Source organism: Salmo salar, chromosome ssa23 (genome assembly GCF_905237065.1).
Source record: "Salmo salar chromosome ssa23, Ssal_v3.1, whole genome shotgun sequence".
Taxonomy (NCBI): Eukaryota; Metazoa; Chordata; class Actinopteri; order Salmoniformes; family Salmonidae; genus Salmo; species Salmo salar.
Genome location: NC_059464.1, coordinates 49427711 through 49454026, shown reverse-complemented (window position 1 = coordinate 49454026; position 26316 = coordinate 49427711). Strand labels below are relative to the sequence as shown.

Here is a 26316-nt window from a genome sequence, read left to right as displayed (position 1 = left end):
CCATCTCCCCCCGTACATAGTCATGCGATAGAAATAAACTTTTCAATTTATAGGATTCATACAATATATATCTACAGCTGTAGATGGAGAAGTCTTTGGGGAAACCACATACAGTACCTTCAGAGAGTATTCACACCCCTTGAATATTTCTACATTTTAAAATGTTTTAAATTTAGATTTTTGGTCTCTGGCCAACACACAATACCCCATAATGTCAATGAACTTGTTTTTTATTTTTTGGTTTTTACTCATTTTAAAATGCAAATCTGAAATGTCTTGAGTCAATAAGTACCCCTTTTGTTGTGGCATGCCTAAATCAGGAATAAAAATGTACTTAACAAGTCACATAATAAGTTGCATGGACTCAGTGTGTGCAGTAATAGTGTTTAACAGGATTTTTTTAAATGACTACATCCTCTCTGTACCCCACACATACAATTATAAAGTCCCTTAGTCAAGAAGGGAATTTCAGGCAAAGATTCAACCACAAAGACCAGGGAGGTTTTCCAATGCCTATTGGTAGTATCCCTTTTGAGCATGTTGTAGTTATTAATGACACATCAATACGCCCAGTCACTACAAAGATACAGGCGTCCTTCCTAACTCAGTTGCCGGAGAGGAAGGAAACCTGTCACGGAATTCCTCATGAGGCCAATGGTGACTTTAAAACATTTTACAGAGTTTAATGGCTGTGATAGGAGAAAACAACAAAGGATGGATCAACAACATTGTAGTTACTCCACATTACTAACCTAAAAGACAGAGTGAAAAGAAGGAAGCCTGTACAGAATAAAAAAATAAACCAAAACATGCATCCTTTTTGCTATAAGGCATTAAAGTAATACTGCAACAAATGTGGCAAAGCAATTCTCTATTTGTCCTGAATACAAAGTGTTATGTTTGGGGCAAATCCAATACAACGCCACTCTCCAAGCGTAGTGGTGGCTGCATCATGTTATGGCAGTGGAGGCTCCTCAGAGGAGGAAGGGAAAGACAATCCTCAGTGGGGGAGAAAAAAAAATAAAAATCAATAGTGAAACATTTCTTTAAATCCTTTTTGACATGTGAAAGTATAAATACATTCACATGTCACCAAATAGTTGATTAAAACACACTGTTTTGTAATGAAGGTCTACAGTAGCCTCAACAGCACTCTGTAAGGTAGCACCGTGGTGTAGCCGGAGGACAGCTAGCTTCCGTCCTCCTCTGGTTACATTGACTTCAATACAAAACCTAGGAGGTTCATGGGTTTTCACCCCCTTCCACACAGTAATTATGACAACTTCCGGAGGACGTCCTCCAGCCTATCAGAGCTCTTGCAGCATGAACTGACGTTGTCCACCCAATCAAACGATCAGAGCATTAATCTACTACCGAAAGCATAAGCTACAGCTAGCTAGCACTGCAGTGTATAAAATGGGGTGAGTAGTTGACTCAAAGACTTATTTTACCCCTTTTTTTTCTCCCCAATTTCGTGGTTTCCAATTGGTAGTTACAGTCTTGTCTCATCGCTGCAACTCCCGTACAGATTCGGGAGAGGCGAAGGTCGAGAGCCGTTCGTCCTCCGATACACAACCCAACCAATCTGCACTGCATCTTAATACAATGCGCATCCAACCAGGAAGCCAGCCGCACCAATGTGTCGGAGGAAACACTGTACACCTGGTGACCCGGTCAGCGTGCACTGCACCCGGCCCGCCACAGGAGTCGCTAGTGCGCGATGAGACAAGGACATCCCTGCCGGCCAAACCCTCCCTATCCCGGACGACGCTGGGGCCAATTGTGCGCCGCCCCATGGGCCTCCCAGTCGCGGCCGGCTTGCGACAGAGCCTGGGCTCGAACCCAGAGCCTCTGGTGGCACAGCAGACCACTGCGCCACTCGAGAGGCCGAGAGTACAATAGTTGAACAATTTTTAATATCTTCAAAAATGAAGGAGAAGCGAGAGCGATGTAGTGCTAGCTATATTTCGTAGTTCTTTTTCACTTACTTAGCTAGCGAACGCAGCTAGCTAGTTTAGCTTATTCAAACACTCGGCTCAAACCGAGAAGGATGCTATGTTAGCTAGCTAGCTGGCTAAGGCTATCCAATGCTGGAACTCTTCTATGTTGAGGTAACTGTACTGCATGATTGTAACGTGTTTACTAACGCGTTAATTCTAGTAGCTATGTTGGCTATGACGTTAGCTAATATGGTGACAACTATGTAGGCTGCGTGTAGCGGTTATGGTATGAAGGTTTTGGCTTGGATAGGTTTTTGTTGCAGACAGCTGTTGGTGTTGTGCTCTGAAGTCCACAAACTTAAGTGAAAAGGTGAGAGGAGCGCGTCGACGCGAATTAGGAATTATGTACAAGAAGCAAATGATCATGGTGTTTGTGTGTGATCCGGGGTGTATTCATTCTTCCGATTCTGTTGAAAAAAACATTTCTTAAAACGGAAGCAAATGGAACGAAACAGGGATAAACATACCTGAATTTATCCAATAGAAAATCTCTCAGTTGGGTCTAATGATGACACCCTAGATCAGCTAGATGCAGATCAGAGGGTACAAGGAGGTATTGAATGTATCTCTTGTCTGTCACCTTGATTACTCAAAATCCTCTCGACCTGTGTGCACCTACTAGGTTGTAACAACCTCATGATGGGTACAAGGGAACATTCTAGTATCATGTAGTATCCTAAACCTATCGATGTTAACAATGAGCTGGGTGAATGACAATATGCTGTATAGAAACAAGGCCATGCTCATAAAAATATATATGTATATCGTTCCCCTTATCTTAAACGGTACCGAACACCACTGTGTTATGGGTATGCTTGTAGTCGTTAAGGACTGGAGAGTTTTTCAGGATAATAAAAAGAAACACAGCTCAGCTAAGCACAGTCAAATCCTAGAGGAAAACCTGGTACAGTCTGCTTTGCACCAGAGACTGGAAGATTTAATTCACCTTTCAGCAGGACAATAACCCGAAAACACAAAGCCAAATCTACACTGGAGTTGCTTACCAAGAAGACAGAGAATGTTCCTGAGGGCCCGAGTTTACTGTTTTTACTTAAATCTGCTTGAAAATCTATGACGAGACCTGAAAAATTGTTAAATACTTTTATATTCAAGATATTAGTCTTTTATTCTATTTATTTATTTATTTATTCATGGATTTTCTACAAATGTTATAATTTGTCTTCCACTTTGACATCAGAGTATTTTATGTTGATCGTTGACAGAAAATGACAATTTTAAATCCATTTTAATCCCACTTTACAACACAACAACATGTCAAAGGGGTGTGAATATTGTTTCATAAAACTGCCATAAAATAAATAATTTTTTGGAACAATTTGAAATTACATGTCATCATAATACTTTATCTGATTGGTCATGGTTGTATACCCCCCCCCCCAGGCAGTGAAGGTGAAGACTGAGACGGGAACATCAGAGACAGAGATATTCAACTCTCTGATGGAGAGAGGAGACCTGGAAATCATAATGCTTTATCTGATTAGTCATGGTTGTATTCCCCCCCCAGGCAGTGAAGGTGAAGACTGAGACGGGAACATCAGAGACAGAGATATTCAACTCTCTGATGGAGAGAGGAGACCTGGACTTCATAGAACAGCTCTGGGTTCGCATGAGGAACAGTGAGTAGAGTTTTTTTTTAGTACATTTCAGTAATATTAGAGTAGAGAACAGACTTTTTTTTTTGTTTTGCACTTTTGGAGGATGTTGTGTGAACAATTTAAAAAGCTATACAGTTTCTTATTTACATTTTTGAAAATGTAAATAAATTCAACTTCCTAGAAAACTTGGATGTGGAATCTAGATCAGTTTACCTACATTTACATTTTAGTCATTTAGCAGATGCTCTTATCCAGAGCGACTTACAGTAGTGAATGCATACATTTCATAATTTTTCTTCCCCCTGTAGTGGTCCCCCGTGGGAATTGAACCCACAACCCTGGCGTTGCAAACACCATGCTCTACCAACTGAGCCACACGTTTTTAATTCATCACTACTTTTCCATCACAGGCGTGACATCCTATCAAGATGTCGGAGACTGTCTGAAACTGGTCATCAAAGCGTTGCAGTATGGTGACATTAAACCATGGGTAAGTATAGTGTCTGTCTTCAGATCATATCAAGACATCAGAGACTGTCTGAAACTGGTCATCAAAAGCTCTCGACCCGCTCCATTACAGCGATGTGAATAGGGCCGTGCTCGGCCTCCGTTTCCTTTAGTCCACGATCAGCTCCTTTGTCTTGCTGATGTTGATGGAAAAGTTGTTGTCCTGGCGCCACACTGCCAGGTCTCTGACCTCCTCCCTATAGGCTGTCTCATCGTCTTGTTGTCTCCAAACTTAATGATGGTGTTGAGTCATGCGAGGCCACACAGTCGTTGGTGAACAGGGAGTACAGGAGGGGACTAAGCACGCACCCCTGAGGGACCTTTGCGTTGAGGGTCAGCATGGTGGATGTGTTGTTGCCTACCCTCTCCACCTGGGTGTGGCCCGTCAGGAAGTCCCAGGGTCCTGAGCTTAGTGATGAGCTTGAAGGGTAATATGATGTTGAACGCTGAGCTGTAATCAATTAACAACTTTTTAACATAGGTGTTCCTCTTGTCCAGGTGGGAAATGGCAGTAGAGTGCAATAGAGATTGTGTCATCTGTGGATCTGATGGGGCGGTATGCGAATTGGAGTGGGTCCAGTGTGTCTGGGATGAAAGTGTTAATGTGAGTCATGAAATGCTTTGAAAAGGGCTGGTCATGGCTACAGATGTGATTGGTACAGGGTGATAAACATTTAGACAGATTACCTTGGAGTTCTTCGGCACAGGGACTATGGTGGTCTGCTTGAAACATGTAGATATTACAGATTGTGTCAGGGAGAAGTTGAAAATATCAGTGAAGACACTTGCCAGCTGGTCAGCGCATGAAGTCTGGATTAGTGTTCAGCTCTAGCCTTCAGTTTAGTGCGGATGTTGCCTGTAATCCATGGCTTCTGGTTTGGAGTATGTACTCACGGTCACCGACGTCGTCGATGCCCTTATTAATGAAGCCGGTGACTGATGTGGTGTACTCCTCAATGCCATCGGAAGAATCCCGGAACATAATAAAAAAATATATATTCCAGTCTGGTGCTAGCAAAACAGTCCTGTAGTTTAGCACCTGCTTCATCACACCACTTCCGCATTGTGTGCGCCACTGGTACTTCCTGTTTGAGTTTTTGCTTGTAAGTAGGAATCCGGAGGATAGAGTTATGGTCAGATCTGCCAAATAGAGGGCGGGGGAGTTTTCTATCCAATTCTGTGTTTGGAGTAAAGGTGGTCTAGAGGTTTTTTTTTTTCACCTCTAAATCCACAGAAATGAGGTCAAACGGATTTCAGTTTCCCTGCATTAAAGTCCCCGGCCACTAGGAGCGCCGCCTCTGGATGAGCATTTTTCTTGTTTGTTTATGACCCTTTACAGCTCGTTGAGTGCCGTCTTAGCGTCAGCATCGGGTTTGCTGTGGTAAATAGACAGCTCCGAAATTTTTTTTATTGATTTAACTCTCTCTTTTTTTATAACCGCTGCTTGTCTCTCCTGATTTTTTGTTGTTGTTGTTATTGTTGTTTGTTGTAGATTCACAGAGACAGCAGTAGCTCCCTCAGTAAGCTAATCCTTCAGTCCTACCACCATCAGATGGACCATGTCTCTCTCACAGGTCTCACACCTGTTCACATGCTGCTGGAGATGGGCCTAGACAAGATGAGGAAGGACTACATCAACTACCTTATAGGTAACACACACACACTGCTCTGTGATCTAAAGGTCTGTAGGTTCGAATCCCTATAGGTTGTGGTTGTTCAGTTAAAAGTGGGAAAAAAAACGGCGTAGTATTCTGCGTGGTACTGGTGCTCAGCGACAGGACCTGATAAATTATTGGGATCCCTGTGGCGTGGTTCCAGACAAAAAAATGCCATCTAATTCTTATCGTATTTTAATGTTGTTTTTACAGTTTTTGTGTTTTCTTCTTCTCAGGTCAGGAACTGACCACACTAAACCATCTGGTGAGTTACATTTGACTTTATTCAGAAAATCAGCTCAAACATAAAAAAAATAAACATTTTTAAACGTAGAATCCTTATTGAAACAATAACAAAATGGACACCCTGCCTTTTTTTTTGTTTTGGTAAAAAGCTTTAGGGATGGGCCCGGAGAAATGTAACCACTTTCAAATTCCTAGACAGAGATATGGATCCAAGGACTGACCATCCATGATATCAACATTATAGTTATAACCATGTTATGAGGCTATACAGGACTGACCATCCATGATATCAACATTATAGTTATAACCATGTTATGAGGCTATACGGGACTGACCATCCATGATATCAACATTATAGTTATAACCATGTTATGAGGCTATACGGGACTGACCATCCATGATATCAACATTATAGTTATAACCATGTTATGAAGCTATACAGGACTGACCATCCATGATATCAACATTATAGTTATAACCATGTTATGAGGCTATACAGGACTGACCATCCATGATATCAACATTATAGTTATAACCATGTTATGAGACTATACAGGACTGACCATCCATGATATCAACATTATAGTTATAACCATGTTATGAGGCTATACAGGACTAACCATCCATGATATCAACATTATAGTTATAACCATGTTATGAGGCTATACAGGACTGACCATCCATGATATCAACATTATAGTTATAACCATGTTATGAGGCTATACAGGACTGACCATCCATGATATCAACATTATAGTTATAACCATGTTATGAGGCTATACAGGACTAACCATCCATGATATCAACATTATAGTTATAACCATGTTATGAGGCTATACAGGACTAACCATCCATGATATCAACATTATAGTTATAACCATGTTATGAGGCTATACAGGACTGACCATCCATGATATCAACATTATAGTTATAACCATGTTATGAGGCTATACAGGACTGACCATCCATGATATCAACATTATAGTTATAACCATGTTATGAGGCTATACAGGACTGACCATCCATGATATCAACATTATAGTTATAACCATGTTATGAGGCTATACAGGACTAACCATCCATGATATCAACATTATAGTTATAACCATGTTATGAGGCTATACAGGACTGACCATCCATGATATCAACATTATAGTTATAACCATGTTATGAGGCTATACAGGACTGACCATCCATGATATCAACATTATAGTTATAACCATGTTATGAGGCTATACGGGACTGACCATCCATGATATCAACATTATAGTTATAACCATGTTATGAGGCTATACGGGACTGACCGTCCATGATATCAACATTATAGTTATAACCATGTTATGAGGCTATACAGGACTAACCATCCATGATATCAACATTATAGTTATAACCATGTTATGAGGCTATACGGGACTGACCATCCATGATATCAACATTATAGTTATAACCATGTTATGAGGCTATACAGGACTGACCATCCATGATATCAACATTATAGTTATAACCATGTTATGAAGCTATACAGGACTGACCATCCATGATATCAACATTATAGTTATAACCATGTTATGAGGCTGTACAGGACTGACCATCCATGATATCAACATTATAGTTATAACCATGTTATGAGGCTATACAGGACTGACCATCCATGATATCAACATTATAGTTATAACCATGTTATGAGGCTATACAGGACTGACCGTCCATGATATCAACATTATAGTTATAACCATGTTATGAGGCTATACAGGACTGACCATCCATGATATCAACATTATAGTTATAACCATGTTATGAGGCTATACAGGACTGACCATCCATGATATCAACATTATAGTTATAACCATGTTATGAGGCTATACAGGACTAACCATCCATGATATCAACATTATAGTTATAACCATGTTATGAGGTTATACAGGACTGACCATCCATGATATCAACATTATAGTTATAACCATGTTATGAGGCTATACAGGACTGACCATCCATGATATCAACATTATAGTTATAACCATGTTATGAGGCTATACAGGACTGACCATCCATGATATCAACATTATAGTTATAACCATGTTATGAAGCTATACAGGACTGACCGTCCATGATATCAACATTATAGTTATAACCATGTTATGAGGCTATACAGGACTGACCGTCCATGATATCAACATTATAGTTATAACCATGTTATGAGGCTATACAGGACTGACCATCCATGATATCAACATTATAGTTATAACCATGTTATGAGGCTATACAGGACTGACCGTCCATGATATCAACATTATAGTTATAACCATGTTATGAGGCTGTACAGGACTGACCATCCATGATATCAACATTATAGTTATAACCATGTTATGAGGCTATACGGGACTGACCATCCATGATATCAACATTATAGTTATAACCATGTTATGAGGCTATACGGGACTGACCGTCCACGATATCAACATTATAGTTATAACCATGTTATGAGGCTATACAGGACTAACCATCCATGATATCAACATTATAGTTATAACCATGTTATGAGGCTATACGGGACTGACCGTCCATGATATCAACATTATAGTTATAACCATGTTATGAGGCTATACAGGACTGACCATCCATGATATCAACATTATAGTTATAACCATGTTATGAGGCTATACAGGACTGACCATCCATGATATCAACATTATAGTTATAACCATGTTATGAAGCTATACAGGACTGACCATCCATGATATCAACATTATAGTTATAACCATGTTATGAGGCTATACAGGACTGACCGTCCACGATATCAACATTATAGTTATAACCATGTTATGAGGCTATACAGTATTTGTTTACATTTATATTGTTTCCAAACATTGGACTAAAATAAGCTTATGTCTTGTCTTCTGATGGGGTTGAACTACAGAATGTATAAACCCAGAAGCACAAGGCCTGCGTTTGAGAAGTTAGTGAGAGAAATGTAAAAACATTAAATTTCTAATTCTAAAAACACAGCCTAGATTTGAGCTCAATGTCTTAAGTAGTTAAAAATCTATAATCAAATTTCATTGGTTAAGCAGGTGTTATTGAGGGTGTAGCAAAATGCATGTTAAACTTGTTATTACTCCCAACTTTGTGAAAGTGGAAAAACGGACACGTTTTAATTTCTTTTGGTCAAAAACAATGTTATATCGAAAGAGTGCTTTTTTATTTTATTTGCCGGCTGATTTGCCGGCCTGATTTGCCAGCCTGCTTTGCCGTGCCGGCCTGATCGTTCACAGTTCAACGTGAGATGACCGTTAGACCCGATGGCGTGTTTCCGTGCGTGAGCTTAGCTAGCCAACGTCTCGCCATGGCATCGCCAACAAGTGTGATCGGAGATGTCTATTTGGAGAAACAGTTTCAGCCTGTCTTCATCATACTGTACTGTGTTTGGTTTAACCAACCTCGTAAAGTGTTGGATAAGTTACATTCTTCAAGAATCAATGGGTCTATGTCAAAAAAAATTGTAAGTCTAAAAATGGATGCAGCAAACTAAGGATTCTACCTTTTTTTAAATTTTTATTATGAAGATGTTACTGTTGAGATTTGTTCTCCTCCTCCTTCCTGTTCTCCTCCTCCTGTTCTCCTCCTCCTGTTCTCCTCCTCCTTCTCCTGTTCTCCTCCTCCTGTTCTCCTCCTCCTGTTCTCCTCCTCCTGTTCTCCTCCTCCTGTTCTCCTCCTCCTGTTCTCCTCCTCCTCCTGTTCTCCTCCTCCTGTTCTCCTCCTCCTGTTCTCCTCCTCCTGTTCTCCTTCTCCTGTTCTCCTCCTCCTGTTCTCCTCCTCCTGTTCTCCTCCTCCTGTTCTCCTTCTCCTGTTCTCCTCCTCCTGTTCCTCCTCCTCCTGTTCTCCTCCTCCTCCTGTTCTCCTCCTCCTGTTCTCCTCCTCCTGTTCTCCTTCTCCTGTTCTCCTCCTCCTGTTCTCCTCCTCCTGTTCTCCTTCTCCTGTTCTCCTTCTCCTGTTCTCCTTCTCCTCCTCCTCTCCTCCTCCTGTTCTCCTCCTCCTGTTCTCCTCCTCCTGTTCTCCTCCTCCTGTTCTCCTCCTCCTGTTCTCCTTCTCCTGTTCTCCTCCTCCTGTTCTCCTCCTCCTGTTCTCCTTCTCCTGTTCTCCTTCTCCTCCTCCTGTTCTCCTCCTCCTGTTCTCCTGTTCTCCTCCTCCTGTTCTCCTCCTCCTGTTCTCCTTCTCCTCCTCCTGTTCTCCTCCTCCTGTTCTCCTCCTCCTGTTCTCCTCCTCCTGTTCTCCTCCTCCTGTTCTCCTTCTCCTCCTCCTGTTCTCCTCCTCCTGTTCTCCTTCGACAGAGCTACTACCTGAGTACAGTGGAGGATCTTCAGGAGCAAGTTATCAGGTTGAGGAAACTACACCACCTACTGGAGATCATGGTGACGTGCAGCACCTTCCTGGGCCTGCCGTACGACAGACTCTTCCTCCTCACACAGTAAGAACCTGCTAGCCTGTCTGTCGGGCAGCTAGCCTAGAGGTTAAAGAGCGTTGGGGCCCCAATAACACGAAAGGTCGTTGGTTCGAATCCCCCTGAGTCTACTAGGAGAAAATGCTTATGTGTTCTTGAGCCAAGCCACTTAACCCTAATTGCTCTTGTAAATCGCTCTGGAAAATGTTAAATGATCGTTTTTTTTTTAGTTTGTCCACGCAATCCCTTCCTGTGTTTGTCCATTTTCTTACATTTGGTGTGTAAAAGAACACAACTTCTTTACAACATTTTTTTGAATCTCTCTGTAACGTTGTATAGATGTTGATCAGCTGTTTACTGACATGGGTATATTAAAGCTGTCCCCCAACCCCTTTGTGCTTCCTAGGTTGTGTTTGCAGTACTACAAGACATGTCCCTATGATGAGGACCATGAGTTCAAGCTGCAGATCAAACCTGCCCTGATCAGCCATTTCTACCAGAAGTATGCCCACAAACCACTGCTCCTCATTAGTCAACATGTGTCTTTTCAGAAGGTTGTAAAATTACCAGATTTTCCAGAAATCCTGTTGAAAAAATAAAAAAAAGATTTTAAAGAAGGAAATGACAGTCATTGGTCGATCCCGTGGCGCCTGTACGGTCATTGGTCTAAAAGGTTCTGCTGGAATAATAATGCTTTTATTCTTCAGTTGAAACGTATTGCTGACTAGTCTGTTTACTGAGTTTCCTGATCATGTAGTAATAGTAAAGCAGGCGGTGTCCTGGGTTGCTAATGTACTCTATGTATTTATTATGGATCCCTGTTAGTTCCTGCCAAGGCAGCAGCTACTCTTCCTGGGGTTTATTATGGATCCCCATTCGTTCCTGTTGCCAAGGCAGCAGCTACTCTTCCTGGGGTTTATTATGGATCCCCATTAGTTCCTGTTGCCAAGGCAGCAGCTACTCTTCCTGGGGTTTATTATGGATCCCCATTAGTTCCTGCCAAGGCAGCAGCTACTCTTCCTGGGGTTTATTATGGATCCCCATTAGTTCCTGCCAAGGCAGCAGCTACTCTTCCTGGGGTTTATTATGGATCCCCATTAGTTCCTGCCAAGGCAGCAGCTACTCTTCCTGGGGTTTATTATGGATCCCCATTAGTTCCTGTTGCCAAGGCAGCAGCTACTCTTCCTGGGGTTTATTATGGATCCCCATTAGTTCCTGCCAAGGCAGCAGCTACTCTTCCTGGGGTTTATTATGGATCCCCATTAGTTCCTGCCAAGGCAGCAGCTACTCTTCCTGGGGTTTATTATGGATCCCCATTAGTTCCTGCCAAGGCATCAGCTACTCTTCCTGGGGTTTATTATGGATCCCCATTAGTTCCTGCCAAGGCAGCAGCTACTCTTCCTGGGGTATATTATGGATCCCCATTAGTTCCTGTCAAGGCAGCAGCTACTCTTCCTGTGGTTTATTATGGATCCCCATTAGTTCCTGCCAAGGCAGCAGCTACTCTTCCTGGGGTTTATTATGGATCCCCATTAGTTCCTGTCAAGGCAGCAGCTACTCTTCCTGGGGTTTATTATGGATCCCCATTAGTTCCTGCCAAGGCAGCAGCTACTCTTCCTGGGGTTTATTATGGATCCCCATTAGTTCCTGCCAAGGCAGCAGATACTCTTCCTGGGGTCTGGCAACATTAAGGCAGTTATATAGAATTACAAATATTACATGACATTTCATAACAGATTTCATAACAGGGAGCAGGCGGTGTCCTGGGGGTTAGTAATGTACTGTATATTGTTTCCCCCAGGGAGCAGGCGGTGTCCTGGGGGTTAGTAATGTACTGTATGTTGTTTCCCCCAGGGAGCAGGCGGTGTCCTGGGGGTTAGTAATGTACTGTATATTGTTTCCCCAAGGCAGCAGGCGGTGTCCTGGGGTTATAATGTACTGTATATTGTTTCTCCCAGGGAGCAGGCGGTGTCCTGGGGGTTAGTAATGTACTGTATGTTGTTTCCCCCAGGGAGCAGGCGGTGTCCTGGGGGTTAGTAATGGACTGTATATTGTTTCCCTGCCAAGGAGCAGGCGGTGTCCTGGGGGTTAGTAATGTACTGTATATTGTTTCCCCCAGGGAGCAGGCGGTGTCCTGGGGGTTAGTAATGTATCCCTATTGTTTCCCCAAGGCAGCAGGCTGTGTCCTGGGGGTTAGTAATGTACTGTATGTTGTTTCCCTCCAAGGGAGCAGGCGCTGTCCTGGGGGTTAGTAATGTACTGTATGTTGTTTCCTCCCAGGGAGCAGACGGTGTCCTGGGGGTTAGTAATGTACTGTATCATTGTTTCTCCCAGGGAGCAGGCGGTGTCCTGGGGGTTAGTAATGTACTGTATATTGTTTCTCCCAGGGAGCAGGCGGTGTCCTGGGGGTTAGTAATGGACTGTATGTTGTTTCTCCCAGGGAGCAGGCGGTGTCCTGGGGGTTAGTAATGTACTGTATGTTGTTTCCCCCAGGGAGCAGGCGGTGTCCTGGGGGTTAGTAATGGACTGTATGTTGTTTCCCCCAGGGAGCAGGCGGTGTCCTGGGGGTTAGTAATGGACTGTATGTTGTTTCCCCCAGGGAGCAGGCGGTGTCCTGGGGTGTGGAGGTTTCTAGCGGTAATGGCCCCAGAGAGGTGAAGACATCCTGGCTGCTGAGTGACAAGCCCCTGGTGGAACACATCATCTTTGAAACAGGTGAAAGACTATTTCCCCTCCCAGATATTATGTTATGCTCCAGTCATCATCAAATATCCTCAGTGTCTTCCACTAACACATGGAGTAGCCAGCCAAGTAGAAACAGTAGCCAGCCAAGTAGAAACAGTAGCCAGCCAAGTGGAAGCGGTAGCCAGCCAAGTGGAAACAGTAGCCAGCCAAGTGGAAGCGGTAGCCAGCCAAGTGGAAACGGTAGCCAGCCAAGTGGAAACGGTAGCCAGCCAAGTGGAAACGGTAGCCAGCCAAGTGGAAACGGTAGCCAGCCAAGTGGAAACGGTAGCCAGCCAAGTGGAAACGGTAGCCAGCCAAGTGGAAACGGTAGCCAGCCAGGTAGAAACGGTAGCCAGCCAGGTAGAAACGGTAGCCAGCCAAGTAGAAACGGTAGCCAGCCAAGTAGAAACGGTAGCCAGCCAGGTAGAAACAGTAGCCAGCCAGGTAGAAACAGTAGCCAGCCAGGTAGAAACGGTAGCCAGCCAAGTGGAAACGGTAGCCAGCCAAGTGGAAACGGTAGCCAGCCAAGTGGAAACGGTAGCCAGCCAAGTGGAAACGGTAGCCAGCCAAGTGGAAACGGTAGCCAGCCAAGTGGAAACGGTAGCCAGCCAAGTGGAAACGGTAGCCAGCCAGGTAGAAACGGTAGCCAGCCAGGTAGAAACGGTAGCCAGCCAGGTAGAAACGGTAGCCAGCCAGGTGGAAACGGTAGCCAGCCAGGTAGAAACGGTAGCCAGCCAGGTGGAAACGGTAGCCAGCCAGGTGGAAACGGTAGCCAGCCAGGTGGAAACGGTAGCCAGCCAGGTGGAAACAGTAGCCAGCCAGGTGGAAACAGTAGCCAGCCAGGTGGAAACAGTAGCCAGCCAAGTAGAAACAGTAGCCAGCCAGGTGGAAACAGTAGCCAGCCAGGTGGAAACAGTAGACAATTGAACTTCTGCGGTTCTTGAGCTCCGACGATGCCATTGGACGTGATGCAACGCGTGCAAGTAGAAAACCTTTCATAGATTATTATAATTTTTTTAATCAAAGGAACCACTCACTCAGTGGCCGACGGAAATGCCCGATGGCTGTTGTTAATTTAATGTTATGGAGGATCAATATGATGTTGTCTGTGATTTTGTTTCTGTTGAATTGCGTCTTTGTTTTGTATGTTTGAAATGTTCTTGTCTGTATGCCTAAAACTGTACATGTCAACATGTTTACACAGGGCACAGCCGTAAAAGAGATCCAGGTCTCAGTCTGTTTACCCTGTTAAAATAAAGATTTAAAAAAAAAAAATAATAATAATTTCTAAATATTAGAGTAAGAAATTGACGTACACTATGAAAGCTTCAAAACCGGCTGAACAGACAAAGACGTGATTCCACCAGTGGTAGTATATATTTCTATCTCCTCCTTCTCTCTAAACATGACATCTTTGTTGCTAGGCAGGAAATTGAGTCACACGGGTAATAAACTGTTTTCTTCATCCCTTTTAATGTGACCTGACTTGACTTCGGCCCCCTTCCTTCACTAAACCACATCTCTCAACCTTTTATCAGTGCCTGCCGAAATGTGATCGTCTTTCCTTCACTCGGTACATATCCAACATTCATTGACCCCCCCCCACTATATGTCTTCCCTGTGGCTCAGTTGGTAGAGCATGGTGTTTGCAACGCCAGCATGGTGTGTGCAACGCCAGGGTTGTGGGTTCGATTCCCACGGGGGGCCCAGTACAAAAAAAAATGCATGAAATGAAATGTAAGTCGCTCTGGATAAGAGCGTCTGCTAAAATGACAAATGTAAATGTATATACCTTCCTCGTACAGATACCCATTAACTTCTGGTGTAGACTAGGACTAGACCCCCTAGACTACGGCACTCCTCACGTCTCCAGTATAACTGATGATTTAACAATATTTTTAAAAAATCTGAACCCGTCACTATAGTTTAACAAAGGTCGTTCGTCTCCACATCCCCACAGTCTGTTTGACAGACGCTACTACCATTTTAACGTTACGTGTGTACTGTCCGTGAGATATTACTCATGTATGGATTATGGAATAAGCGCTTGGCGATATCTGTAATGAAAAAGACTTTTTTTTTTTAGAAGTTAAATCAATTATTATGTTAACCTCCTACTTATAATTGTATTTTCCATGATCCCACCTTTTTGTTGTAACTAATTTCTTATGTGAAAATGAACATTTTCACATTGCTTTTTTTTCTCAAAATGTGTTACAGCCTGAATTTTAAAAAGGATTAAATTGAGATATTGTACCTGATCTATACACAATACCCCATATTTTTACAAATGTATAAAAAATGAAAAGCTGAAATGTCTTGAGTCAGTAAGTATTCAACCCCTTTTGTTATATCAAGCCTAAATAAGTTCAGGAGTAAACATTTGCTTAACAAGTCACATAATAAGTTGCATGTACTCACTGTGTGCAATGTACCCCACACATACAATTATCTGTAAGGTCCCTCAGTCGAGAAGTGAATTTCAACCACAAAGACCAGGGAGGTTTTCCAATGCCTCGCAAAGAAGGGCGACTATTGGTAGATGGGTAAAACATTTTTTTTTAAAGCAGACATTTGAATATCCCTTTGAGCACGGTGAAGTTATTAATTACACGTTGGATGGTGTATTAATACACCCAGTCACTACAAAGATACAGGTGTCCTTCCGAACTCAGTTACCGGAGAGGAAGGAAACCGCTCAGGGATTTCACCATGAGACCAATGGTGACTATTAAAACAGTTACAGAGTTTAATGGCTGTGATTAGGAGAAAACTGAGGATGGATCAACAACATTGTAGTTACTCCACAATACTAACCTAAATGACAGACCTGAAAAGAAGGAAGCCTTTACAGAATACAAATATTCCAAAACATGCATCCTGTTTGCAATAACGCACTAAATTAAAACTGCAGAAAATATGGCAAAGAAATTAACTTTATGTACTGAATACGAAATGTTGTGTTTGGGGCAAATCCAACGCATCACTGAGTACCACTCTTCATATTTTCAAGCATGGTGGTGGCTGCATCATGTTATGGGTATGCTTGTCACCAGCAAGGACTACAGAGTTTTGTCAGGATAAAAAAGGAAACGGAATCGAGCTAAGCACAGACAAAATCATAGAGGAAAACCTGGTTGTTGGTTTTTCCAACAAACTGGGAAACAAATTCACCTTTTCAGCAGGACAAGAACCAAAAACACAAGGCCAAATCTACGCCGGAGTACCAAGATGACATTGAATGTTCCTGAGTGGCCTAGTTATAGTTTTGAGTTAAATCTGCTTGAAAATCGATAGCAAAACTTGAACATGTCTGTCTAGCTTTGATCAACAACCAACTTGACAGAGCTTGAAGAATTTAAAAAATAATAATGTGCAAATATTGTACAATACAGGTGTGCAAAGACTCACAGCTGTAATCGCTCTTAGAGACTGACCCAGAAAGACTCACAGGCTGTAATCGCTCTTAGAGACTGACCCAGAAAGACTCACAGCTGTAATCGCTCTTAGAGACTGACCCAGAAAGACTCACAGCTGTAATCGCTCTTAGAGACTGACCCAGAAAGACTCACAGGCTGTAATCGCTCTTAGAGACTGACCCAGAAAGACTCACAGGCTGTAATCGCTCTTAGAGACTTACCCAGAAAGACTCACAGCTGTAATCGCTCTTAGAGACTTACCCAGAAAGACTCACAGGCTGTAATCGCTCTTAGAGACTGACCCAGAAAGACTCACAGCTGTAATCGCTCTTAGAGACTGACCCAGAAAGACTCACAGCTGTAATCGCTCTTAGAGACTGACCCAGAAAGACTCACAGGCTGTAATCGCTCTTAGAGACTGACCCAGAAAGACTCACAGCTGTAATCGCTCTTAGAGACTGACCCAGAAAGAATCACAGCTGTTAGTCACTGCCAAAGGGGATTCTAACATGTATTGACTCAGGGGTGGGAAAAGTTATGTAAATAAGATATATTTCCTTATATTATTTTCAAAAAATTTGCTAAAATGTTTAAACATGTTTTCACTTTCATTATGGGGTATTGTGTAGATGGATGAGAAATACATTTTAATCCAGGCTGTAACAACAAAATATGGAATAAGTCAAAGGGGTAAGAATACTTTCTGAAGGCTCTTGTATTTTCAGAATGTTTTGTTATGAAGCAAGGCTTCCCTTGCAAAATACGGATTTCCCTGTGAAGTCTTCCCTTTTGCAAATTTAAGGTTACATTTTTATTTAACCTTTTATTTAACAAGGCAAATCAGTTAAGAACAAATTCTTATTTACAATGACGGCCTACCAGGGAACAGTGGGGTTAACTGTCTTGTTCAGGGGGCAGAACGACAGATTTTTTTTTACCTTGTCAGCTCGGGGATTTGAACTTGCTACCTTTCAGTTACTAGTCCAAACGCTCTAACCGCTAGGCTACCCTGCCACCCCCCATGTGTTGCAGATGAGATGACGGTGAATGGTGACAGCGAAGGGACTGCCTATTTCACCACCATGGTGTGTTGCAGCCTGGTCAACTTTGCTGCTTAGATCCAGTAAGTCAAACATCGCTACAGACATATGAAAAATATTGTTTTTATTTTTTAAACGGTTTATTTTTCATTTTGTTTATTTTTTTTTTAAATGAAAATATCCATGTCCCTACTCTTATGTCCCCGCTGTGTGTGTGAAGATGTCAACATGCATTCATTACCTTGAAGTCTCAACTGAATCAGTCGAGGGAATGGTCCTGTACAATAAAGCTAAATATTATGGATAAAGCAAACGGCTTAATTAACTTCACATCAAACTTTTTAATTTCTTCTTTCATTAATCTGGTTGAGTAGTTGGAATTGCTAGGTCCATGGGGTTATATAAAGCATGTGTGGAGTAGTACTAGTTGTGAGTAGTTGTAGTATATCTAGTTGTGTGTAGTACTAGTAGTATATCTAGTTGTGAGTAGTAGTATATCTAGTTGTGTGTAGTAGTATATCTAGTTGTGTGTAGTAGTAGTATATCTAGTTGTGAGTAGTTGTATATCTAGTTGTGTGTAGTACTAGTTGTGTGTAGTAGTAGTAGTAGTATATCTAGTTGTGTAGTAGTAGAATATGTAGTAGTATATCTAGTTGTGTTGTAGTAGTAGTATATCTAGTAGTAGTAGTATATCTAGTAGTAGTATATCTAGTAGTATATCTAGTTATGTAGTAGTATATGTAGTAGTATATCTAGTTGTGTGTAGTAGTTGTAGTATATCTAGTTGTGTGTTGTAGTATATCTAGTAGTAGTAGTATATGTAGTTGTGTGTAGTAGTAGTAGTAGTATATCTAGTTGTGTGTAGTATATCTAGTTGTGTGTAGTAGTAGTATATGTAGTAGTTGTATATCTAGTTGTGTGTAGTAGTAGTATATCTAGTTGTGTGTAGTATATCTAGTTGTGTGTAGTAGTAGTATATGTAGTTGTGTAGTAGTAGTAGTAGTAGTAGTAGTATATCTAGTAGTAGTAGTTGTATATCTAGTTGTGTGTAGTATATCTAGTTGTGTGTAGTATATCTAGTAGTAGTTGTATATCTAGTAGTATATCTAGTTGTGTGTAGTAAATCTAGTTGTGTGTAGTAGTAGTAGTAGTGTATCTAGTAGTAGTAGTGTATCTAGTTGTGTCTCCGTAGCAGGAACATGAGGAAGACAGCGGAGAGGAGGATGCATAAGGTACACACAGTGGGGACCACGACCTCTGTTACCATCTCCATATGGCTGGTCAGGGGGTCTGCAACACACACACACACACACACATCAGCACAACAACCATTTTACACAGATTACTTTAACATTTAAGCAGTCTTTAGAAATGCTCAAGCGAGCACAGCACTCAAAGGGTTAATCATTCCCCCCCCCCCAAAAAAAAGTATAATCTTATATTGTGAATGTTTTCTAGTCATGTATCAAGTCTTTTTATTTTATTTTATATATATATATATATATATTATGAATTTTCTTACCATGTATGAGTCTTAGTATATTGGCAGCAGTACTCCGCTGTTCCTCTAATGAAGAGACAGAAACATTATGGAGAGTTGAACCCAGAAAAAGGCACGTTAACCCTTTGAGAACTGCAGTGCCTCGTGTCCTCAGCATCAGCCAGCAGTTACCTAGGTATCATTAGCTGTCAATTCACTATCGAGTATGGCTCCCGTGTGGCTCAGTTGGTAGAGCACGGTGTTTGCAACGCCAGGGTTGTGGGTTCGATTCCCACGGGGGACCAGTACGAGGGGGGGGGAAAATCTATGCATTCACTACTGTAAGTCGCTCTGGATAAGAGTGTCTGCTAAAAATGTAAAAATGAGTATTGTTGTTTGGCAAAAGCAGCTTTCACTTTTGATCTGTAGCAAGTCGAAGCTTGTTCTCACCCTGTTTAGTGTCTTTTGACAGGATCCAAAGTGTTTGACTCCTTCAAATATCCTAGACTAGGAAATACTCTGCCTACTCTTTGTGAACAACTGAAATGCATGCAAATTCCAATACAAAGATTAGATTAAAAATGTTTTTTTTTGAAAGAACATTGAATGCTTTATGCGCTGCTGCTGCGGTTAAGAGAAGAAGAAGAAGAAGCAGCTGATTTTAAATCTGCACAAAGGAGAGATTTTTTTTTTATTTTTTTAAAAGACCCTCACAAGAGTTCAACTTCACATAGCAAGTCAAGCCAGACCCTTAGCCACTAAGCCACACGGACAGTAACACACTACAAGATGGATCTCTTACACACTGACCCATGACAAGATAGAAATATACCATCCCACTAATATTAATAATAATATATAACACTGTAATAAAGTGAATTTAATATATATATATATATATCCTAGTGCCTAAATCTCATGTACTGGTCAGACTTTTGACATTTCTGCATGTTCCTTGGACTGTCTTCTAGCTGGAGGGGCAAACAAAGATGGATTCTTTTAAGAGGTATTCTAGATACCTACTGCCTATCTATTCTCTCTCTAGACCTCTCTAACCCTCTACCCTCCTGGAGGTTTACACTCCAACCCTGTTCCTGGAGAGAGATACCCCTCCTGGAGGGTTACACTCCAACCCTGTTCCTGGAGAGAGATACCCCTCCTGGAGGGTTACACTCCAACCCTGTTCCTGGAGAGATACCCCTCCTGTAGGTTTATACTCCAACCCTGTTCCTGGAGAGAGATACCCCTCCTGGAGGGTTACACTCCAACCCTGTTCCTGGAGAGAGATACCCTCCTGTAGGTTTTAACTCTGTATTTAATTAGCTGGTTGACAAGATGAATCCGGTTAGTTACAACTGGGGTTGGAGTGTAAACCTACAGGAGGGTATCTCTCCAGGAACAGGGTTGGAGTTTAAACCTACAGGAGGGTATCTCTCCAGGAACAGGGTTGGAGTGTAAACCTCCAGGAGGGGTATCTCTCCAGGAACAGGGTTGGAGTGTAAACCTACAGGAGGGGTATCTCTCCAGGAACAGGGTTGGAGTATAAACCTCCAGGAGGGGTATCTCTCCAGGAACAGGGTTGGAGTGTAAACCTACAGGAGGGGTATCTCTCCAGGAACAGGGTTGGAGTGTAAACCTCCAGGAGGGGTATCTCTCCAGGAACAGGGTTGGAGTATAAACCTCCAGGAGGGGTATCTCTCCAGGAACAGGGTTGGAGTATAAACCTCCAGGAGGGGTATCTCTCCAGGAACAGGGTTGGAGTGTAAACCTACAGGAGGGTATCTCTCCAGGAACAGGGTTGGAGTGTAAACCTCCAGGAGGGGTATCTCTCCAGGAACAGGGTTGGAGTATAAACCTCCAGGAGGGGTATCTCTCCAGGAACAGGGTTGGAGTATAAACCTCCAGGAGGGGTATCTCTCCAAGAACAGGGTTGGAAAGCACTGGTCTACTTCAAACCTCCCTATACTCATCATTAGGCTACTATATATTGATCATCGTCATTTAAATTAAATGTAATTGTAATAGGATAAGTAGGAACTGACAAGTCATTTATATAACTAATAACAGTTTGCATAGCTGCCCTCGATTTCCAATTGAAAGTTTAGCCCCTTTTAAAAAAATTTAAAAAAAATGTTTTTTTTTATCACTCAATCTTGGTAAGTGATATGAGGCAGAATCTTTGTTTGTTTGCCCCACCTAGTCCCTTCTCATTGAACACCAGTTAAAGGGATGTTTTAACGTGAACTGACCTGCAGCCAGGAGCTGGTTACTGGAAGAGCAGGTCTCTGTGGCCTTCCTCTTCCAGTTCTCTACCTGTACGATGGGTTAGGGTTAATACAGGATACACACTAGGATGGTTTAGGGTTAATACAGTATACACACTAGGATGGGTTAATACAGGATACACACTAGGATGGGTTAGGGTTAATACAGGATACACACTAGGATGGTTTAGGGTTAATACAGTATACACACTAGGATGGGTTAGGGTTAATACAGGATACACACTAGGATGGTTTAATACAGGATACACACTAGGATGGGTTAATACAGGATACACACTAGGATGGGTTAATACAGGATACACACTAGGATGGGTTAATACAGGATACACACTAGGATGGGTTAATACAGGATACACACTAGGATGGGTTAATACAGGATACACACTAGGATGGGTTAATACAGGATACACACTAGGATGGGTTAATACAGGATACACACTAGGATGGTTTAGGGTTAATACAGGATACACACTAGGATGGTTTAGGGTTAATACAGGATACACACTAGGATGGGTTAATACAGGATACACACTAGGATGGGTTAATACAGGATACACACTAGGATGGGTTAATACAGGATACACACTAGGATGGGTTAATACAGGATACACACTAGGATGGTTTAGGGTTAATACAGGATACACACTAGGATGGGTTAATACAGGATACACACTAGGATGGGTTAGGGTTAATACAGGATACACACTAGGATGGGTTAATACAGGATACACACTAGGATGGGTTAATACAGGATACACACTAGGATGGTTTAGGGTTAATACAGGATACACACTAGGATGGTTTAGGGTTAATACAGGATACACACTAGGATGGGTTGATACAGGATACACACTAGGATGGGTTGATACAGGATACACACTAGGATGGGTTAATACAGGATACACACTAGGATGGTTTAGGGTTAATACAGGATACACACTAGGATGGTTTAGGGTTAATACAGTATACACACTAGGATGGGTTAATACAGGATACACACTAGGATGGGTTAATACAGGATACACACTAGGATGGTTTAGGGTTAATACAGTATACACACTAGGATGGGTTAATACAGGATACACACTAGGATGGGTTAGGGTTAATACAGGATACACACTAGGATGGTTTAGGGTTAATACAGTATACACACTAGGATGGGTTAGGGTTAATACAGGATACACACTAGGATGGTTTAATACAGGATACACACTAGGATGGGTTAATACAGGATACACACTAGGATGGGTTAATACAGGATACACACTAGGATGGGTTAATACAGGATACACACTAGGATGGGTTAATACAGGATACACACTAGGATGGGTTAATACAGGATACACACTAGGATGGGTTAATACAGGATACACACTAGGATGGGTTAATACAGGATACACACTAGGATGGTTTAGGGTTAATACAGGATACACACTAGGATGGTTTAGGGTTAATACAGGATACACACTAGGATGGGTTAATACAGGATACACACTAGGATGGGTTAATACAGGATACACACTAGGATGGGTTAATACAGGATACACACTAGGATGGGTTAATACAGGATACACACTAGGATGGTTTAGGGTTAATACAGGATACACACTAGGATGGGTTAATACAGGATACACACTAGGATGGGTTAGGGTTAATACAGGATACACACTAGGATGGGTTAATACAGGATACACACTAGGATGGGTTAATACAGGATACACACTAGGATGGTTTAGGGTTAATACAGGATACACACTAGGATGGTTTAGGGTTAATACAGGATACACACTAGGATGGGTTGATACAGGATACACACTAGGATGGGTTGATACAGGATACACACTAGGATGGGTTAATACAGGATACACACTAGGATGGTTTAGGGTTAATACAGGATACACACTAGGATGGTTTAGGGTTAATACAGTATACACACTAGGATGGGTTAATACAGGATACACACTAGGATGGGTTAATACAGGATACACACTAGGATGGGTTAATACAGGATACACACTAGGATGGTTTAGGGTTAATACAGGATACACACTAGGATGGGTTAATACAGGATACACACTAGGATGGGTTAATACAGGATACACACTAGGATGGTTTAGGGTTAATACAGGATACACACTAGGATGGGTTAATACAGGATACACACTAGGATGGTTTAGGGTTAATACAGGATACACACTAGGATGGTTTAGGGTTAATACAGGATACACACTAGGATGGGTTAATACAGGATACACACTAGGATGGGTTAATACAGGATACACACTAGGATGGGTTAATACAGGATACACACTAGGATGGGTTAGTACAGGATACACACTAGGATGGGTTAATACAGGATACACACTAGGATGGTTTAGGGTTAATACAGGATACACACTAGGATGGGTTAATACAGGATACACACTAGGATGGGTTAATACAGGATACACACTAGGATGGGTTAATACAGGATACACACTAGGATGGGTTAATACAGGATACACACTAGGATGGGTTAATACAGGATACACACTAGGATGGGTTAATACAGGATACACACTAGGATGGTTTAGGGTTAATACAGGATACACACTAGGATGGTTTAGGGTTAATACAGGATACACACTAGGATGGGTTAATACAGGATACACACTAGGATGGTTTAGGGTTAATACAGGATACACACTAGGATGGTTTAGGGTTAATACAGGATACACACTAGGATGGGTTAGGGTTGATACAGGATACACACTAGGATGGTTTAATACAGGATACACACTAGGATGGGTTAATACAGGATACACACTAGGATGGGTTAATACAGGATACACACTAGGATGGGTTAATACAGGATACACACTAGGATGGGTTAATACAGGATACACACTAGGATGGGTTAATACAGGATACACACTAGGATGGGTTAGGGTTAATACAGGATACACACTAGGATGGTTTAGGGTTAATACAGGATACACACTAGGATGGTTTAGGGTTAATACAGGATACACACTAGGATGGTTTAGGGTTAATACAGGATACACACTAGGTTGGGTTAATACAGGATACACACTAGGATGGTTTAGGGTTAATACAGGATACACACTAGGATGGGTTAATACAGGATACACACTAGGATGGGTTAATATAGGATACACACTAGGATGGGTTAATATAGGATACACACTAGGATGGTTTAGGGTTAATACAGGATACACACTAGGATGGTTTAGGGTTAATACAGGATACACACTAGGATGGGTTAATACAGGATACACACTAGGATGGTTTAGGGTTAATACAGGATACACACTAGGATGGTTTAGGGTTAATACAGGATACACACTAGGATGGGTTAATACAGGATACACACTAGGATGGGTTAATACAGGATACACACTAGGATGGTTTAGGGTTAATACAGGATACACACTAGGATGGGTTAGGGTTAATACAGGATACACACTAGGATGGGTTAATACAGGATACACACTAGGATGGGTTAATACAGGATACACACTAGGATGGGTTAATACAGGATACACACTAGGATGGTTTAGGGTTAATACAGGATACACACTAGGATGGGTTAATACAGGATACACACTAGGATGGGTTAATATAGGATACACACTAGGATGGTTTAGGGTTAATACAGGATACACACTAGGATGGGTTAATACAGGATACACACTAGGATGGGTTAATACAGGATACACACTAGGATGGGTTAATACAGGATACACACTAGGATGGGTTAATACAGGATACACACTAGGATGGTTTAGGGTTAATACAGGATACACACTAGGATGGGTTAATACAGGATACACACTAGGATGGGTTAATACAGGATACACACTAGGATGGGTTAGGGTTAATACAGGATACACACTAGGATGGGTTAGGGTTAATACAGGATACACACTAGGATGGTTTAGAGTTAATACAGGATACACACTAGGATGGGTTAATACAGGATACACACTAGGATGGGTTAATACAGGATACACACTAGGATGGGTTAATACAGGATACACACTAGGATGGGTTAATACAGGATACACACTAGGATGGGTTAATACAGGATACACACTAGGATGGTTTAGGGTTAATACAGGATACACACTAGGATGGTTTAGGGTTAATACAGGATACACACTAGGATGGGTTAATACAGGATACACACTAGGATGGGTTAATACAGGATACACACTAGGATGGGTTAGGGTTAATACAGGATACACACTAGGATGGGTTAGGGTTAATACAGGATACACACTAGGATGGGTTGATACAGGATACACACTAGGATGGGTTAGGGTTAATACAGGATACACACTAGGATGGGTTAGGGTTAATACAGGATACACACTAGGATGGGTTAGGGTTAATACAGGATACACACTAGGATGGTTTAGAGTTAATACAGGATACACACTAGGATGGGTTAATACAGGATACACACTAGGATGGGTTAATACAGGATACACACTAGGATGGTTTAGAGTTAATACAGGATACACACTAGGATGGGTTAATACAGGATACACACTAGGATGGGTTAATACAGGATACACACTAGGATGGTTTAATACAGGATACGCACTAGGATCATATTCTAATTATGTCTCTCTCTCTTCCCCCTCCCTCTCTCTGTCTCTCTCTTCCCCCCCCCTTATCTGTCTCTCTCTTCCCCCCCTTTATCTCTGTCTCTCTCTCTCTTCCCCCCCTTTATCTCTCTCTCTCCCCCCATCCCTCTCTCTGTCTCTCTCTTCCCCCCCTTTATCTCTGTCTCTCTCTCTCTTCCCCCCCTTTATCTCTCTCTCTCTCTCCCCCCATCCCTCTCTCTGTCTCTCTCTTCCCCCCCCTTTATCTCTGTCTCTCTCTCTCTCCCCCCCTTTAT

At 42.0% G+C, this 26316-nt stretch overlaps 2 protein-coding genes across 7 annotated transcripts in view; one reads left to right on the top strand and one right to left on the bottom strand.

The window, feature by feature from the left end:
- zwilch (zwilch kinetochore protein) overlaps positions 1-26316 on the top strand; it is a 42590-nt gene that overhangs the window by 12434 nt on the left and 3840 nt on the right. The window contains exons 11-18 of the mRNA XM_045706262.1: positions 3526-3637; positions 4027-4106; positions 5616-5772; positions 6015-6043; positions 10353-10489; positions 10869-10964; positions 13062-13177; positions 17638-17728. Of these exons, the coding sequence (XP_045562218.1) occupies positions 3526-3637; positions 4027-4106; positions 5616-5772; positions 6015-6043; positions 10353-10489; positions 10869-10964; positions 13062-13177; positions 17638-17723 (813 nt within the window). The 3' untranslated portion in view covers positions 17724-17728. The remainder of the gene's footprint in view (positions 1-3525; positions 3638-4026; positions 4107-5615; positions 5773-6014; positions 6044-10352; positions 10490-10868; positions 10965-13061; positions 13178-17637; positions 17729-26316) is intronic.
- Positions 18744-26316, bottom strand: part of lctlb (lactase-like b) — a 50645-nt gene continuing 43072 nt past the window's right edge. For 4 of the 6 annotated variants that reach the window (XM_045706257.1, XM_045706255.1, XM_045706256.1 and 1 more), the window contains 3 exons: positions 21375-21438; positions 19168-19212; positions 18744-18935 (listed from right to left, as the gene is read on the bottom strand). In XM_045706257.1, the coding sequence (XP_045562213.1) occupies positions 18820-18935; positions 19168-19212; positions 21375-21438 (225 nt within the window). In that variant the 3' untranslated portion in view covers positions 18744-18819. The remainder of the gene's footprint in view (positions 18936-19167; positions 19213-21374; positions 21439-26316) is intronic. The other 2 variants (XM_045706258.1, XM_045706259.1) reach the window with 2 other exon arrangements.